The sequence below is a fragment of the Bos javanicus genome, chromosome 19 (genome assembly GCF_032452875.1).
Source record: "Bos javanicus breed banteng chromosome 19, ARS-OSU_banteng_1.0, whole genome shotgun sequence".
NCBI classification, from domain to species: Eukaryota; Metazoa; Chordata; class Mammalia; order Artiodactyla; family Bovidae; genus Bos; species Bos javanicus.
The window spans coordinates 49,664,722-49,683,486 of NC_083886.1; the positions used below are offsets into that span (position 1 = coordinate 49,664,722).

General features: G+C 49.3%; 1 protein-coding gene, 1 long non-coding RNA gene and 1 other non-coding gene across 3 annotated transcripts; 2 read left to right on the plus strand and 1 right to left on the minus strand.

Moving 5' to 3' along the window:
- The first annotated feature begins 1,486 nt into the window (after positions 1-1,486).
- On the plus strand, positions 1,487-14,656 carry LOC133232660 (uncharacterized). The gene is made up of 2 exons (XR_009731421.1): positions 1,487-1,802; positions 14,565-14,656. It is a non-coding gene; the product is annotated as an uncharacterized LOC133232660 (long non-coding RNA).
- TRNAV-UAC (transfer RNA valine (anticodon UAC)) lies at positions 9,314-9,386 on the plus strand. The gene has a single exon. It is a non-coding gene; the product is annotated as a tRNA-Val (tRNA).
- A 791-nt stretch (positions 14,657-15,447) lies between the features above and the next one.
- Positions 15,448-17,046, minus strand: LOC133232654 (intercellular adhesion molecule 2-like). The gene is made up of 2 exons (XM_061392371.1): positions 16,372-17,046; positions 15,448-15,711 (listed from the first exon to the last, which is right to left on the minus strand). The coding sequence occupies exons 1-2, from the start codon at positions 16,616-16,618 to the stop codon at positions 15,638-15,640; spliced, it is 321 nt and encodes a 106-aa protein (XP_061248355.1). The 5' UTR covers positions 16,619-17,046; the 3' UTR covers positions 15,448-15,637.
- Positions 17,047-18,765: the final 1,719 nt, after the last annotated feature.

Sequence of the window (18,765 nt, forward strand, 5' to 3'; positions counted from 1 at the left end):
GCTCCCCGGGCCAGACCCTCTCCTTCCCCCTCGCCTACACCAGCCCTGCCTGCAGGACTGGACTGAGGTTCAGCACCACCATCCAGCATCTGAGAAAAGGGGAGCTCAGTGAGGCTGGGCATCTGGGTGCTGTCAGGGCCTTGCCCTGGGGTTGAAAGAGGGAGCCAGGGGCCAGGGGTGGTGTGGGAGACCTGTGGGTGAAATTGCTGAGGCCACCCCAGGAACTCTGATGGGGGATCTCTTTTCTCTTCTTCATCTCAGCAGAGCCGTGCCCGACCCCCACCCACCAGTGCCATGGGAACTGTGGGTGCAGATGTATCCCCGGCTTCAGGTAGGGACCGGGTGGGTGGTCAGCAGCGCCTAGGCCAAGGGAGAGATCGGAATGCTGGAAGGGCCATGTGCCCTGGGGCGTTGGGGGCTGGTCTTATTATTACCACAGACCAGGGTTCTGTCCCCTTAACTTTTCTTCCTTGGGGTCCACTGAGGCAGGGAGTAGTCTCGGTGAGGGTGCTTCTCCCCCAGACTACTGATAGCTTCCAGTGAAGGGTCTCAGACTCGTGATTTCCAAAGAAAAAGATTTAGCTTAGGGACCAGAAACCAGGCGTGATCTCTCAAGCGCTTTTATGTAGCAGAGTTTTATTAAAGTATGAAAAGCACAGAGAAAGCTTCTGAAGTAGACATCAGAAGGGAATGGGGAGTGCCCCCCTCTCTAGTGTTAGCAAGGGAGTTAGATACTTTTTAAATTAGTAATTACAATAAATCAAAAGATTGTGTTTAGGTTGTAAAGATCTTGTTAGACCCCCCTCCCATAATTTACATTTTAAGACAACAGGATTGGCCCCAAGGTTTTCAGGAAGGGAGAACTGCCCTCAAGCAGGATACATTGTTGTTATATAACCCTCAGTACAGAGTTTAAACTGAGTTGTTTGTTGTAATTATCAGTTCCTGGGCTTAAAGAAAAAAGCCTCTTATGTGACTAAGGACTTCCCTTATAGCTCAGTTGTGAGACAATCTGCCTGCAATGCAGGAGACCTGGGTTCAATTCCTGGGTCAGGAAGATCCCCAGGAGAAGGAAATGGCAACCCATTCCAGTATTCTTGCTTCATGCCTGGAGAATCTCAGGGACAGGGGAGCCTGGCGGACTACAGTCCCTGGGGTCACAAGAGTCAGACACGATTTAGCGACTAAACCACCCATAGCATGTGACTAAGGCTAAGGAATGGAGAGAAAAAGAGATGTTTGTTCTTTCCTCCTCCTTGAGAATTCCAGACCCCTATCACCTCCTCCTTGGGGACCCCAGACTTCTTATCGACCTGCCTAGGAATTGACTCTCTCACTACTATGATGCTGAGAGCCTCGTGATATGAGAACAGACATCAACCCTGGAGCCCACGCCAGCTTCATCACAGAGCTGCAAATAGTCCTGGAGCTCCTGTGTCCCTCTCGTGCCTAACAATCCCTTTCTATACCTGGCAACCCTTCTTACGCCCCCATCCCCAACCAGGCCGTCTCCCCAGAGTGGATGAGTCCCGTCTCCACCACACGGAGACCTTGAACCAACCTGATCTCTGATCCGGGTGAGAGCGCCTTACAGCCCCGTTCACGCCCCAGAAGCCACGTGAAAGGCCAACCCTGTCCCATTGATCGCTGCCCCGGCTGGCAGAGGCCTGGGAGACGGAGCCCTCCCTCGAACTCCTCCCCTTTCCCTCTCTCTGGATGACCAGGGCTGCGGGGTCTCCATTTGGCCCAATAACAGAACTGGAGGTAAGAGGCGAGGATTGCTTTTGTTTCTGTTAGGTAGTGTTAGGTAAGTAGAATAGGGAAAAGGAGTCCAAAATGGCGGTGGCTAAAAGACAAGGAAGGTCCGAGGACCAGAGTGAAGACTTCAGGCAAAACAAACAGAACAAACAGCACTCCTGGCTAAGCCCAATTTGCACAGGGCAGGCCCAGGTGGAGGAAGAAACATATAAAAGGAGGAGCCAAAGCGCTTTCTCTTGGACTCTCTGTCCCGCGTGCATGCGCATGCTCTCTTTCTCTCTCTCTCTCTCTCCCTCCCCACGCACTCCTCCACTCTCTTCTCTTTGAGTCTTGGATTCTCCTGCTATCTCCTAAATAAAATAGAGCTGTAACACTGATTTGCCTAAGAGCTGTAGCACAGTTTGTCCAAGACCCAAGAGCTGTGACGCGCTGAGGGCTTTAATGTCCGTCGCTCCAAATCTTTGTTGTGACGAGACAAAGAACCGAGGAACATACACTCGCGTGACATCTATGGTGCCGTGACTCGGGTTTAACCTGGCTGAAACAACCTCTGCGTGGAAGAGGCCAAGCACAGCAGGAGCCCAGCTCAGCGAAGCTCCCACGCTAGAAGCAGAAGGCGAAGAAACCCAGCGCAGGGGAAGGCCCATCGTGCTGGAAACCGGGACAGCGAAAAACGAACTCAGCAGAAAGCTCACGCGGCCCAGTCTCAGATTCCAGAAGACCTCCAGTTAAGGTAAGAGGTCCTCGCTCCTATGGCTGGAGGGACCTTTACAATCTCTCGTTTCTTGTTTCCTCGAACCTCCTGCAAACAGGCGGGCGACAGGGGCACAACTGAGGGACTCTGGAGAGGCTGCTCCTCAGCATGTCCCAAAGGCACTATCTGCTGAGCCCCAGTAGTTGTTACCCAAGCCGGTGGGGGTTCTTCTGTCCTTTCTCTTCTCTGTGCCAAGGATCAGACCAATGAAACTGTGAGCACCCGTCAGATATTTGGCAAATCTTCCAGTGGGCTATGAAGGGGATTCCTTGGCACGTTTTTCCCACTGCTTTTTCCTCCTGTCCTTCAGCTCTCTCCCGGGACTCAAGCCCGGCCAAAACTAATGAAACTCAGGCTCTGATGTCTCATTGCAAAAATTCAATGAGAGACAAAGCGATAAGAGGTAGATTTGTTAGGATCCAGAGAGAAGCCACGCTTCAGGGTGTGAACCATTGCTGAGGGCAAAGGCTTCGGCCATGGAATTAGGCCTGGCTAGGTTTTGTGAGGGGATGGAATTCATATGCTAATGAGTGAGAGGATCATCCCAGCCATTGGGGAACCACCCACTCCTCCCTCTTCTGACCTTGTGCCTTGGAGCTGTCTTGCCACCTCTGCCTGTGTCTGTTGGCTTATAGATTGGGGATTAAGGTTTACTTGAATTTGACTTGTCATCTTGGACCCAATTGATTTTAATTGGTTTACATTATACCCTTGTGCTATGTCATTCTTTCAAAATTTGTGCTCTGCCCCCTTCCCTCCTGTTTCATACTCTTTTCCTGAGCCCCATCCAGACCCACAAGGTTGCCTCTACAATCTTCTGGAGAGACACCAGAAAATAGCTGGCCTTGGGAGGGAAATACTCTATAATATCCAACCCCTAATCCTACCCAATACTGGTCACACTGGAGATCTTGGGGACGCCCAAACTCCAGTCCGGGGGGTCCCCGGAGGTCATCACGCCTTGACCTGCCTAGGGATCGGTCTTCGAAAGGTTGTCACGCTTCAACCTGTTCGGGGATCCTCTAGTCCCAGGGGTCCCAGGAGGTCGTCACGCCTCGACCTGCCCAGGGACCCAATCCTCGGGAGGCCGTCACGCCTCGACCTGCCTGAGGATTCGATCTCTAGGAGGCTGTCATGCCTCAGCCTGCCTGGGGATCTGCACCCCGACCCGGGGACGCCTGGCTCTCAGGTTGCAACAGTTCTGGGTAGGATAAGCTTCAGAAAGACTCACCCCTAAGGAAGTCTACCTATGGAAACAGAAAGAAGCCTATTACTTGCGGGACTGTGCCCAGTCTCAGCAATAACTCAGGAGCCCAATGAGAACCCCATTGCCTTTCTGGAGAGGCTAAAAGAGGCACTCCAAAAGTTTACCAACCTGGACTTAGACTCTTACGAGGGACGGGTGATTCCTTTAAAATCACCTGGGACAAATTCCTGTCCCAATGTGCGTCAGATATCAGAATTAAGTTACAGCAGCTACAACAGCAGGACCCTGCTGCCTCTTTAGATGAGATGGTCCAGACAGCCACCAATACCTTTTATAACAGAGAACAGGAGAAGGAGGCCAATGCCCAGGAGAAGGAGAGAAAGAAAGAGACAAGGCATGCCCAGATGCTGGCTGCCCTCCAGAGAAGCCCTATGGCAAACCCCGAGTCCTTGAGGGACAAGGCACGAGACAGATGCCTGATCTGTAGACAGGCGGGGCATTGGGCCCAAGAGTGTCCAAACTGTGACAAGTCTCCTAGAACGGCTTGCCACAAATGCCATCAACTGGGACATTGGGCGGCACTCTGCCCTCGGTACCCAAGAGCCTCAAGGTCAAGCGCCAAGCCTACCCCTCACGATGGTTCGAGAGGACTGAAGCGGCCCGCTCCAGCCAGCCCGCCTGTCACAGATAACCATCACGGGGCTGGAGCCAAGGGTGCGACTGGATGAGGCAGGTAGGTCCAAGAATTTCTTGGTTGACACAGGGGCTACCCACCTACTCTGTCTTGATCTCCTACTCCGGAGCCTTCTCCTCCCAAACCTGTACCATTTTGGGTGCTACAGGAAAAGCAACTACTAAAAGATTCACCCGAGCACTTCTTTGTTGCTGAGATGGACAAATATTTTCCCACCAGTTTCTGGTGGTCCCTGAGTGTCCTACCCCCTTATTGGGAAGAGATATACTCACTAAACTGGGGACCACCCTTGTGATGGGAAGTTTTTCAGCCCCTAGAGCTCTACAGCTCCTGGTTACTACTGAAGAACCCATTACACCTTCAATAGAGAGGGCCCAAAAACTATGGGAAGACAAAATTAACCCCCAGGTGTGGGATCAGGGGATTCCTGGGCGAGCCCACCAAGCTGAACCGGTCCTCATTGTCCTCCGAGATCCCACTCGGTTTCCTAACCAGAAACAATATCCTCTCAAAAGAGAGGCTTGGGACTTACCTGGGAGTTCAGACTACACACGGGTCCAAGAGGCAGTCCTCTGATCGCGTAAAAGGAATCCTCCAGTTGCCCTCCCCCACGACTCGAAAACAATTGCGAGCTTTCCTGGGGCTAACTGGTTATTGTAGAATCTGGATACCCAGCTATGGTCTAATTGCCCAGCCCTTATATGAAAGCTTAAAGGGACGAGATGATTCAATCCCACTGATGTGGGGAACTCCTCAAAAGGAGGCAGAGGCTACACTAAAACAGGCCTTAACTCAGGCACCTGCCTTGAGGTTGCCAGACCCAGAAAAAGCATCCCAACTTTATGTCCATGAAAGAGAGGGAATAGCCTTGGGAGTGTTAACTCAAAGGTTGGGATCTGAGCCCCAGCCTGTAGCTTACTTATCCAAGAGGCTGGATCCAACTTCCCGAGGTTGGCCCCCCTGCCTTCGAAATCTTGCAGCTATTGCAATCATGATAGAAGATGCTTTAAAACTCTCCTTTGGGGGCAAACTAACTATTTTTACCAGCCACCAAGTAAAACAACTCCTAAATGGGAGAGGACATTTATGGATGTCTGATCAAAGAATCCTCAGATATCAAGTAATGCTGATGGAAAATCCAGGCCTCACTATATCCCCTTGTGAGGTTCTTAACCCAGCCACCCTCCTACCTACCCCCGAGGGCTCTCTCCCTTTTCACTCTTGTCTAGAAATCTTGGACCCCTGGACAAAACCCCGGGAGGGATTGTCAGAAGATCCTCTGACCAATCCTGAGGAAATCTGGTACACTGATGGAATCAGCTTTGTCTTGGATGGAAAAAGAAGAGCCGGGTATGCAGTAATCTCCAATTTTGAGACCATAGAGGCTAAGCCTCTGCCACCAGGTACTTCAGCCCAATTAGCTGAGCTCATAGCCCTGACTCGAGCTTTAGAGCTGGGAAAAGGAAAAAGAATAGCCATTTACACTGACTCCAAGTATGCCTTTTTGGTGCTACATGCACATGCGGCTGTTTGGAAAGAAAGGGGCCACTTGACCACCCAAGGGTCCCCAATCAAATATGGTGATCAGATTCTTCGACTCTTGGAGGCAGTCCATCTGCCCACTGAGGTTTCAGTCTCCCACTGTAAAGGACACCAAAAAGGGAACACGGAAGTGGCACGAGGGAACCAAGCAGCTGATCAGGCAGCTAGGAGAGCAGCATTACAGAACCATGACCTAATAGGGATTGCCACCTTAGTTCCACAGGCTGATTTGCCAGAAACTCCTTCATATACTGAAGGTAAGACTCTTAAAGCTAAGAGCGAGGGCTTTCAAGAAGATCATATGGGGTGGTTCCAAAAGGAGGGACTCCTTTTTCTGCCTGGAAACCTCCAATGGAAGTTGGTTAACTCCTTACATGCCACTACTCATTTAGGAGAAAAGGCCCTCCAAAGAGTACTAGAAAGGTCCTTCAGAGGAACAGGCCTCCAAACAACTATAAGACAGGTGGTCTCCTCTTGTCCCACTTGCCAATTAAACAACCCCCAAGGAGCTCAAAGATCCCAGCTGGCCCAGCCCATCCAATGACGTGGGGCCTACCCAGGAGAGGACTGGCAGATGGACTTCACCCAGATGCCAGTTTCTCAAGGGTATAAATACCTATTAGTTATGATATATACATTCACAGGATGGATTGAAGGCTTTCCCACCCGGACTGAGAAGGCTGAGGAGGTGGTAAAAAAACTGCTCCATGAAATCATTCCAAGATTTGGTCTGCCCAGGTCATTACAAAGTGACAATGGGACATCATTTACTTCTAAGGTCACCCAAGGAGTCTCGAAAGCATTGGGCATTACTTATTATCTCCATTGTGCCTGGAGGCCTCAATCTTCAGGAAAAGTAGAAAGAGCCAATCAATTCTTAAAATCATCGATAAAAAAGATAACCCAGGAGACCTCCCTGGGAAGGAAGGAGGCTTTACCAATAGCTCTCCTCTGCACCCGCATTGCCCCTAAGGAACAGGTTGGTCTTAGTCCTTATGAGATGCTATATGGGAGACCTTTTGTTTATGTCAATGACCTCTTCCTAGATCCAGAGGTTCAGGCCCTCCAGTCTTATACCATGGCCATTGGGCAATTCCAACAGGATATACGCTTGTGGGGTATGAACCAGGACCCAAAAGATTATAAAGAGTCACCACTATATGCTCCAGGAACTCCTAATTAAATTAGGAAGTCCTAATTAAAGTCTGGAAAGATGGGTCCCCAAAGGCTCAATTCCAGCCCACATGGAAGGGCCCCTATCCTGTAATAGTTTCTACCCCCACAGCAGTCAGGGTACCAGGTACCAGGTACCAGGACAGGACTCCTGGATTCACTACTCACGAGTCAAGCCATGGAAGAAAACAGAAGAGGACACTCAATACACCTGTGAGCCCCTGGGAGATCTCAGATACCTATTCAGAACTACCAATGATTGTCATTCTAATGAACACCCCCAAAATCTGGTTTCTGGGGATAAGATTTCTCAGGATAACTCTAAGGAGCCAACACAGCTTGACTGTACTCCAAAACAGACAGGAGATAGACCTTCTGATCCCTGAACAAGGAGGGACTTGAGCCATCCTGGCGATGTGAATTTAAAATTGACTAATGTCCCTACTAGTCCTTGTTACGCTATATTGATGATGCTTATGCTTATTCCATGTACTGTCAATTGTCTAACCTGTTTTGTCTCTGCCCAGGTCAACCAGCTACAACATGCAGTGCCAGTTCAACAAAGATATAAAACTACAGCTGACCACGGAAAATATCACACACCCTTGGACACCGCTATAAGGACTCTGAGGATTGAGACTAGCAAGAGGGGGAGGCCCAATACCCCTCGCTGTCCCAGTTCAGCAGGGAGTAGCCAGAAAGACCTCGACGCCCCTATTCCCAAAGAATTGGGCCTCCCATCTCTTGAGGGGGAATGTTAGGTAGGTAGAATAGGGAAAAGGAGTCCAAGATGGCGGTGGCTAAAAGACAGGAAGGTCCGAGGACCAGAGTGAAGACTTCAGGCAGAACAAACAGAACAAACAGCACTCCTGGCTAAGCCCAATTTGCATAGGGCAGGCTCAGGTGGAGGAAAAAACTTATAAAAGGAGGAGCCAAAGCGCTTTCTCTCGGACTCTCTGTCCCGCGTACATGCGCACGCGCTCTCTCCCTCTCCCTCCCCATGCACTCCTCCACTCTCTTCTCTTTGAGTCTTGGATTCTCCTGCTATCTCCTAAATAAAATAGAGCTGTAACACTGATTTGCCTAACAGCTGTAGCACGGTTTTGTCCAAGACCCGAGAGCTGTGACGCGCCGAGGGCTTTAATGTCCGTCGCTCCAAATCTTTGTTATGACGAGACAAAGAACCGAGCTTCGTCACAACAAAGATCTGGAGCGACGGACATTGAAGCCCTCGGCACGTCACAGCTCTCGGATCATGTCACAACTCTGGGAACAGAGTGTCTCTCTGCACCTCTGGGCCAGGGCGGGTCTTCCCAGCCTCCCTCAGGAGGGAGTCACTCAGGGTCCCATGAGGCTGGGTGCCTGGTGCCCAGGCGGGTCGGCCTTGGGGCACACCAGGGCCTGGGTTTGCTGTGGCTCAGGAAGGCCTCTGAAGGAGAGGGTGGAGGGAGGCTGAGGAGACATTTGGAGACAGAAGTTCAGCCAGGCCTGGTGGCTCCCCCTGCTGGCCATTCCCAGGAGGCGACACGAAGGCACGGGGTTAAGTCCAGGTGTTTGTATTCAGGCTGCTTCACATGGTCCCTCAGCCAGGCCTGGACCACACCCTAAGGAGCCACACTGAGTTCCAGTGGCCGCCATGACAGTGGCCAAGCTGCTCACATAGGCTGTGCCCGGTGGCTCTGTCTCAGCCTCTTGTAAGCGGCTTGCACTCAGGTGTTACTTGTTACTAGGTGTTACTTGTTACTAGTTACTTGTTACTAGTTACTTGTTACTAGAAGGAAATCCTTAACATGATAAAGGAAACTTAGAAAAATTTTGCATATGTACTATTTTTTTTTTAACATCTGTATTATTTTTTTAATGAGTACATCTTAGGGGCATTTCCTTTAAAATCTGGACCCAAACAAGGATGCCCACTATCTTTGCTTCTATGTAACATTTTACCAGAGGTCCTAGACAATATAGTAAGACAAGCAAAAGAAATTAAAGGCCTAGGGATGGGAACAGAGCAAAATCATCAGTATTTTCATATGATATGGTTGCCTAGATAGAACATTCAAATGAATGATCAGACAAATGATCCAAAATAATCAGATTTTAGCAAGACAGCTAGCTGTAAGATCAATATCCAAAAAGAAATTGCTTTTGTATAGAACAGTAACATACAAAAATGTAATTTAGGACTTCCCTGGTGGTCCAGTGGTTAAGACTCTGCACTTACACTCCAGGGGCCACAGGTTTGATCCCTGGTCAGGGAAGTTCTGCATGCTGCATGGAGTATCCAGGAAAAAAAAATAGTTTAAAAAGCACGCTATGTATAGTAGCAAAAAGACGGAAGTGATACAGAAACAAAAAGATAGCAGAATATAAGACTTAAAGTCAGAAAGTTATAAAACACAATTGAAAGACATTGAACACAATTTAAATAAATGTAGAACCCGCCCATGTTCGTGACTAAGGAATTCAAATTGAGAACAATTCTCTTCCTATAGTTTTAAGGCAATTCTAATAGATCCAAATAAGGGATTTCATGGAAAACAAAAGATGATTCTAAACCTTATTTTGGAAAGAACAAAAGGACCAAGACACCCCTAAAGAATAAAATGAGGGGATTTGCCCTACTAGATATGGAGACTTACTATAAAATATAATTTTAGTGTAGATGAAGGCAAATTAACCAGTGGAAAGGTAAAGTGCCCAGAAATAGTCTTGCGTGAAACTCACACCTGACAAACATGGCCCTGGACATCACTGGGTGGAGAAGGAGATAAAAATGAATGATGCTTGATCAACTGGTCAACTATGTGGAGAAAAAGATGGGAAACGTATCCCTACATTGCTCCCTTCATTGGGAGGGATGTATCCCTTCATTCCTCACCTGGAATGGAGAAATCAATTCTATCTAATTTAAAGATTTACATGTAAAAGAACACTTTAAAAACTTTTATAAGAAAATATATACTTAGTCACTCAGTCGTGTCCAACCCTGTGACCCAGTGGGCTGTAGACCGCCAGGCTCCACTGTGCATGGGAATTCCCAGGCAAGAATACTGGAGTGGGTTGCCATTTCCTACTTCAGGAGATCTTCCTGACCCAGAGGTCAAATCCTCCCCTCCTGCAGTGGCTCCTGTGTTGCAGGCAGATTCTTTACCGCTGAGCCACCAGGGAAATTCATAAGAAAATACAGGAGAGTATGTTTACGTCGGGGACTTCCTTCTTCGCGCGCCCTTGGGTCTCGGTAGGGAGTCCGCTGGGGTGCCTTTCCGGCCGGACTTCTGCGCCGGCCCCGCACCCCTGAGAACGCCAGTCCTCCGAGGAGGAGCGGGGCTTTTTTCCATCGCCGCCCTCTCTGCCTTTGGAGCTCTCCCGGGACACCCTACATTTCCCTAGGGTCGGGAGCCCGAGGGGCGCGCACGGCTGTCCGGCTCCTGCTCTTCAGCCTGTGCCGCGAGCGGCAGCCGAGACCTCGTCAGACGTGATGGGCTGAGCTGGCAACCCGGGTGCGGGACCGCCTCCCGTAGCCCCAATGCCCCGGCGGGAAGAGAGCCGTGAGGGTGTCCGCCTGGCGAGTGCGGCCAGAACATCGGTCACTGTTTTCTGTGCGCATGTTGAAAGGACCGTGTGTGAGCCTGGTGGTTTTTAAACCTTGGGGCGGAGGCTGGGAGGACCGACCCCACGTCCAAGGAGCCGTGGCTGCGCGGGCGCAGGAGGGCCTAGAGGAGCTATCCCACGTTGAAGGTCAGGAAGGGCGGCGGTGAGGAGATACCCCTCGTCCAGGGTAAGGAGCAGCAGCTGCGCTTTGCTGGAGCAGCCCTGAAGAGATACCCCACGCCCAAGGTAAGAGAAACCCAAGTAAGACGGTAGGTGTTGCAAGAGGGCATCAGAGGACAGACACACTGAAACCATACTCACAGAAAACTAGTCAATCTAATCACACTAGGACCACAGCCTTGTCTAACTCAATGAAACTAAGCCATGCCCGTGGGGCAACCCAAGATGGGCGGGTCATGGTGGAGAGATCTGACAGAATGTGGTCCACTGGAGAAGGGAATGGCAAACCTCTTCAGTATTCTTGCCTTGAGAACCCCATAAACAGTATGAAAAGGCAAAATGATAGGATACTGAAAGAGGAACTCCCCAGGTCAGTAGCTGCCCAATATGCTACTAGAGATCAGTGGAGAAATAACTCCAGAAAGAATGAAGGGATGGAGCCAAAGCAAAAACAATACCCAGCTGTGGATGTGACTGGTGATAGAAGCAAGGTCCGATGCTGTAAAGAGCAATATTGCATAGGAACCTGGAATGTCAGGTCCATGAATCAAGGCAAATTGGAAGTGGTCAAACAAGAGATGGCAAGAGTGAATGTTGACATTCTAGGAATCAGCGAACTAAAATGGACTGGAATGGGTGAATTTAACTCAGATGACCATTATATCTACTACTGCGGGCAGGAATCCCTCAGAAGAAATGGAGTAGACATCATGGTCAACAAAAGAGTCCAAAATGCAGTACTTGGATGCAATCTCAAAAATGACAGAATGATCTCTGTTCATTTCCAAGGCAAACCATTCAATATCACAGTAATCCAAGTCTATGCCCCAACTAGTAATGCTGAAGAAGCTGAACGGTTCTATGAAGACCTACAAGACCTTTTAGAACTAACACCCAAAAAAGATGTCCTTTTCATTATAGGGGACTGGAATGCAAAAGTAGGAAGTCAAGAAACACCTGGAGTAACAGGCAAATTTGGCCTTGGAATACGGAATGAAGCAGGGCAAAGACTAATAGAATTTTGCCAAGAAAATGCACTGGTCATAACAAACACCCTCTTCCAACAACACAAAAGGAGACTCTACACATGGACATCACCAGATGGTCAACACCGAAATCAGATTGATTATATTCTTTGCAGCCAAAGATGGAGAAGCTCTATACAGTCAGCAAAAACAAGACCAGGAGCTGACTGTGGCTCAGATCATGAACTCCTTATTGCCCAATTCAGACTTAAATTGAAGAAAGTAGGGAAAACCACTAGATCATTCAGGTAAGACCTAAATCAAATCCCTTATGATTATACAGTGGAAGTGAGAAATAGATTTAAGGGCCTAGATCTGATAGACAGAGTACCTAATGAACTATGGACAGAGGTTCATGACATTGTACAGGAGACAGGGATCAAGACCATTCCCAGGGAAAAGAAATGCAAAAAAGCAAAATGGCTGTCTGGGGAGGCCTTACAAATAGCTGTGAAAAGAAGAGAAGTGACAAGCAAAGGAGAAAAGGAAAGATATAAACATCTGAATGCAGAGTTCCAAAGAATAGCAAGAAGAGACAAGAAAGCCTTCCTCAGCGATCAATGCAAAGAAATAGAGGAAAACAATAAAATGGGAAAGACTAGTGATCTCTTCAAGAAAATCAGAGATACCAAAGGAACATTTCATGCAAAGATGGGCTCAATAAAGGACAGAAATGGTATGGACCTAACAGAAGCAGAAGATATTAAGAAGAGGTGGCAAGAATACACAGAAGAAGTGTACAAAAAAGATCTTCACGACCCAGATAATCACGATGGTGTGATCACTGACCTAGAGCCAGACATCCTGGAATGTGAAGTCAAGTGGGCCTTAGAAAGCATCAACAACGAACAAAGCTAGTGGAGGTGATGGAATTCCAGTGGAGCTCTTTCAAATCCTGAAAGACGATGCTGTGAAAGTGCTGCACTCAATATGCCAGCAAATTTGGAAGACTCAGCAGTGGCCACAGGACTGGAAAAGGTCAGTTTTCATTCCAATCCCAAAGAAAGGCAATGCCGAAGAATGCTCAAACTACCGCACAATTGCACTCATCTCACACGCTAGTAAAGTAATGCTCAAAATTCTCCAAGCCAGGCTTCAGCAATATGTGAACCGTGAACTTCCTGATGTTCAAGCTGGTTTTAGAAAAGGCAGAGGAACCAGAGATCAAATTGCCAACATCTGCTGGATCATGGAAAAAGTGAGAGAGTTCCAGAAAAACATCTATTTCTGCTTTATTGACTATGCCAAAGCCTTTGACTGTGTGGATCACAATAAACTGTGGAAAATTCTTCAAGAGATGGGCATACAAGACCACCTGACCTGCCTCTTGAGAAATTTGTATGCAGGTCAGGAAGCAACAGTTACAACTGGACACGGAACAACAGACTGGTTCCAAATAGGAAAAGGAGTACGTCAAGGCTGTATATTGTGACCCTGCTTATTTAACTTATATGCAGAGTACATGATGAGAAACGCTGGGCTGGAAGAAGCACAAGCTGGAATCAAGATTGCCGGGAGAAATATCAATAACCTCAGATATGCAGAGGACACCACCCTTATGGCAGAAAGTGAAGAGGAACTCAAAAGCCTCTTGATGAAAGTGAAAGTGGAGACTGAAAAAGTTGGCTTAAAGCTCAACATTCAGAAAACGAAGATTGTGGCATCTGGTCCTATCACTTCGTGGGAAATAGATGGGGAAACAGTGGAAACAGTGTCAGACTTTATTTTTCTGGGCTCCAAAATCACTGCAGATGGTGACTGCAGCCATGAAATTAAGAGACGCTTAGTCCTTGGAAGGAAAGTTATGACCATCCTAGATAGCATATTCAAAAGCGGAGACATTACTTTGCCAACAAAGGTTCGTCTAGTCAAGGCTATGGTTTTTCCTGTGGTCATGTATGGATGTGAGAGTTGGACTGTGAAGAAGGCTGAGTGCCGAAGAATTGATGCTTTTGAACTGTGGTGTTGGAGAAGACTCTTGAGAGTCCCTTGGACTGCAAGGAGATCCAACCAGTCCATTCTGAAGGAGATCAGCCCTGGGATTTCTTTGGAAGGAATGATGCTAAAGCTGAAACTCCAGTACTTTGGCCACCTCATGCGAAGAGTTGACTCATTGGAAAAGACTCTGATGCTGGGAGGGATTGGGGGCAGGAGGAGAAAGGGACGACAGAGGATGAGATGGCTGGATGGCATCACTGCCTCGATGGACATGAGTCTGAGTGAACTCCGGGAGTTGGTGATGGACAGGGAGGCCTGGCGTGCTGCGATTCATGGGGTCACAAAGAGTCTGACAGGACTGAGCGACTGAACTGAACTGATGTTTAAGTCGTTGGGGCAAGGAGGGATTTCCTAAGCAAGACCTCGAGATCACCACTGCTAGAATAAACAACTGATAAGTTTGAGTATATTAAAGACATGATGAACATTTCAAAGAAAACAAAATGTCTCAACGAATGAAAAGATGCTTTTACTCAGTAAGGGCAAGGGAAATTAAAACCACAACGAAAACCACTTTATATCTACTAGATTGGCAGAAGTTAAGGAAGTCGACACGACCAATTGTTGGATCAGCTGTGGGTCAGTCAGTTCACTTCAGTTCAGTTTCTGTTTGTTTGTGTCAGTTTGTTTCTGTCACGCGAGTGTATGTTCCTCGGTTCTTTGTCTCGTCACAACAGAGATTTGGAGCAACGGACATTAAAGCCCTCGGCGTGTCACAGCTCTCGGGTCTTGGACAAATTGTGCTACAGCTCTTAGGCATATAAGTGCTACAGCTCTATTTTATTTAGAAGATAGCGAGAGAGAGAGAGAGAGAGAGAGAAAGGAACGGAGGGAAGGAGGGAGGGAGGGAGGGAGAGAGAGTGAGAGAGAGAGAGAAAAAAGAGCGCATGCACGTGGGAGAGAGAGTCTGTGAGAAAGCGCTTTGGCTTCTCCTTTTATATGTTTTTTCTTCCACCTGGGCCTGCCCTATGCAAATTGGGCTTAGCCAGAAGTGCTGTTTGTTCTGCCTGAAGTTTTCACTCTGGTCCTCAGACCTTCCTTTGACCTTCCTTGTCTTTTAGCCACCGCCATTTTGGACTCCTTTTCCCTATTCTACCTACCTAACATTTCCATGGCTCTCAGAAAGACCAGAGTGGCAGGGGAGGCCTGGCGGGAGGTTCCCGGAGCCAAGCCATTGGGGCCCCCACATTCATCCCTGGATGCTGGCTCTGTTGGCTGAAGAGAGAAGTCAGAGCCATGTCCTGGAGGGCCACGTGGGAACAGAATGTCTCTCTGCCCCTCTGGGCCAGAGTGGGTCACCCACACTCCCTCAGGAGGGAGTCACTCAGGGTCCCATAGGATGGGTGCCTGGTGCCCGGGTGGGTCGTCCTGGGGGCACACCAGGGCCTGGGTTTGCGGGGGCTCAGGAAGGCCTCTGAAGGAGAGGGCGGAGGGAGGCTGAGGAGACATTTGGAGACAGAAGTTCAGCCAGGCCTGATGGTTCCCCCTCCTGGCCATTTTTAGGAGGCGACACGAAGGCATGGGGTTAAGTCCAGGTGTTTGTATTCAGGCTGCTTCACATGGTCCCTCAGCCAGGCCTGGACCACAGCCTAAGGAGCCACACTGAGTTCCAGTGGCCGCCATGACAGTGGCCACACCGCTGATAAGGGCTGTGCCTGGTGGCTCCGTCTCAGCCTCTTCTAAGCGGCTTGCACTCAGGTGTTACTTCTCCGCCGTTATTTGAACCAGAACAAGAGCAGCAGCACTATCACGATCATGATGGTCACCATCTGGTTATTGGGCTCGGGCTCTGGGGAGAGAAGGGGTAGAGGTCACAGATTCCTCCGGTCCCAGGTGCCAGGCTCCAGGGAGCAGCTGTCTACCCGTCACCCACCCACCCACCCCTGGGCAGCCTGCTGTCACTCTGCATTGCAGGATTGAGTGGCAAATGGTGTTATCACTGGAGGGAAGAGGGACGGGATCCGGGCCACCAGCCGGCCTCTGTGAGACCGTGAGGGCAGATGGACTCAGATGGTCCCCTGACATGCGTTGCCAGACCTCACGGTCTGCGCTGTGGTGTGGTCCAGGCCAAGCCCCTCCCTGGGCAGAGATGAGGGAGCTTTGGCCAAACTCTCTGAAGACAAAGAGGATCCTGGCCATCTAGGGTCATAGAAGCAGGCCTCTGAGGACCTTAGGGGTCAGTCAGGTCAAATTTATCATTGCAGAGAGGGGTCAAGGCTAGAGAGACGAGCTTGACTTGGTTAAGATCACCCAGCTCACTCAGACCAAGCAACTAGTCAGGATCCAAGCTAGGAACTTGCCAGGAGCTCCAGGGAAACCCAGGGATCAAATGCCGTTTCCCCGAGTGCTTCCCCTGACCTGGCAGAGAGTGGGGCGAAGGCGTTTTCTTCCCCTGAAGGGCTGAAAGCGAATGTCCCCGCTCCTTTGGGCTTCTGTGGGCTCCCCTCACCTTTGACTTCAAGCCTCTGGGGATCTGAGAATCTGTGGATAAGGCCACCACCACAAGAGCGCAGGTCCATCTGGGCCTTGCACGAGAAGTTATGGTGGCCGTCTTCCCTGTGAGCTGTGGTGTGGTGGGTGACCACGGCATCTTGGGGGAAACGTGCCGTCCCCACAAAGGTCTGATTGTACAAGATCTCAGTACCACGGAGCAGGGTGACAGTGAGGCCTTCGAGGGGTGCCACGGCGGGGACCATGCACTCGATGGTGAACAGTGTCCCTACGGCCACTGAGGTGCGCGACAGCGTCAGCAGCACTTGCTTTGGAGGGTCTGCAGGAAAGCGGAAGGGAGGTCTGCTCAGGATGGGGGTGCAGCTCGGGCAGGCCCCACCCAGCCCAGACCATCCCCTGTGACCACGGTGTTCTCAGGAAGTGGGCTGGGGCTGGACGGAGGAAGCAGTTCAGGGTGAACGATGTCCTGGGTGGTAGTTTCAGGGACCTGATGACTTCTGCAATGGACAAGAAAGGAGGTGCCCTGGTGTCTCCAAAGAAAAGGTTCAGAATCAGTTCAGTCAACTAGAAAGATAAAAGTTTTGGCTGTGTCTCTTTCTTCTCCATAAATTCAATAGAAATTTCAAAAGTGAAACAGTTGGATGGTTTTGTTGAGAGAGACTTAGAAGGGAGTACTCACTGGAATGGGGCCATGAATTGTGAGAGTCTTTAGGGGCGGGGGCAAGAGTCAGAGCTGCCTTGGTTTTTAGGATTAGGTTTAAAAATATCTCTATCCCTTAGCTATTAAACTCCATGGTTCCCTGAGTTTCCTTTAAAAAAAAGAAAAAAAAAAGATTTCTTTCTTTTGTTGTTCCAGGTCTTAGGTGTGGTATATGGGATCTAGTTCCCTGCAGCTGCTGCTGCTGCTAAGTCAATTCAGCTGTGAGTGACTCTGTGCGACTCCATAGACAGCAGCCCACCAGGCTCCGCCGTCCCTGGGATTCTCCAGGCAAGAATACTGGAGTGGGTTGCCATTTCCTTCTCCAATGCATGAAAGTGAAAACTGAAAGTGAAGTCGCCCGCCCGACTCTTAGTGACCCCATAGACTGGAGCCTACCAGCCTCCATCCATGGGATTTTCCAGGCAAGAGTACTGGAGTGGAGTGCCATTGCCTTCTCCAACCAGGGATCAAAACCGGGTCCACTGAATTGGGAATGCATAGTCTTAGCCACTGGACCACCAGGACACCTCCCTGGGTTCATTTTTGAACTAGAATACCTAGCCTCCATTGCCCCAGGATAATGTGGTAGATTTAGGACATCTTTCTCCTCATTTGTCCACTGATGACAGTTCTGAGTGATACCCTGGGTCCGAGCTTCTGGGAAAACCCTGGTCTCTCCATGGTCTCTGTGGCCGGTGGCCAGGTGTGTGTGTGTGATGGTCACACATTTGGAAAGAGCCCTCAGGGGAAGAATAGACCATGACCTTCTCTCCAGAAGGTGAATAGGTTACTGGAGAGTGTGCCAGCCCTCCTGATGGGGTCCCTGTTTCTTGTCATGGGATGTGGGGTACTCTGGTGATTGGGGGTGCTCCCTTACTGGGAGGAGACTCTGGAAATGGATTTTTAGATTTGTTTAAAACGGGCGCCACCTGCCGGGGTCCTGCCCCGGCTGATCCAGGGTATTCGAAGCGGGGACGGCGTCGGCGACCTATTTATTTAAATATTTTATCAAAGATATAAAGAGTAATAGGATGAGGATAGCTCAGTAGGAAAATTCAGTGGAGAAAAGAGGCTGAGTAGCTTGGTTTAAACGGGAGACCAATAAAACTTCAAGACAAGAAGTTTGCACCACTTACGTAGGCCGCAGGCGTCCTTCCGTTCTCCCGAAGGAGAGGAGACACTGAGGCCTCCCCGGTCGGATCTTAGAAGCCCAGGCATAATTAGTAAGCATGGTGGGTTCCGCGCTCCAGATGGAGACTCAACCAGAGTGAGAGAGAGAGCGACATGGGGAGACCAGTATTTCGAGAAACTGATCCCAATTCTTTATTTTCCATGGTCTACTTTTATACACTGAGATGTTATGCAAAAGTCACTCGGGGTCAGCAGTCCTGACTTTTATCAAAGTCAGGTGCTTCATACAAATGTATACAGAGGTCTTAGGGGTGTTACATCATCTTCTGGCCAGGGGGGCCTGCTGACAATTTACGACCCTCTCCTTGTGACAGTGGTCAGTCAATCAGGACACTTATTTCTCCAGGGCTGATTATTCTCAAAACAGAATAAAGTTACATTCCTACAGGGTGAGGGTGTAGTGGGTTTTAGTTAAGGAAATAATTTACTTAGCCTAAGGTCTAACGTGATCAATATCAAAGGTTAATTCTATATATTCATTAATGTGTGTAAGGGCAGGGG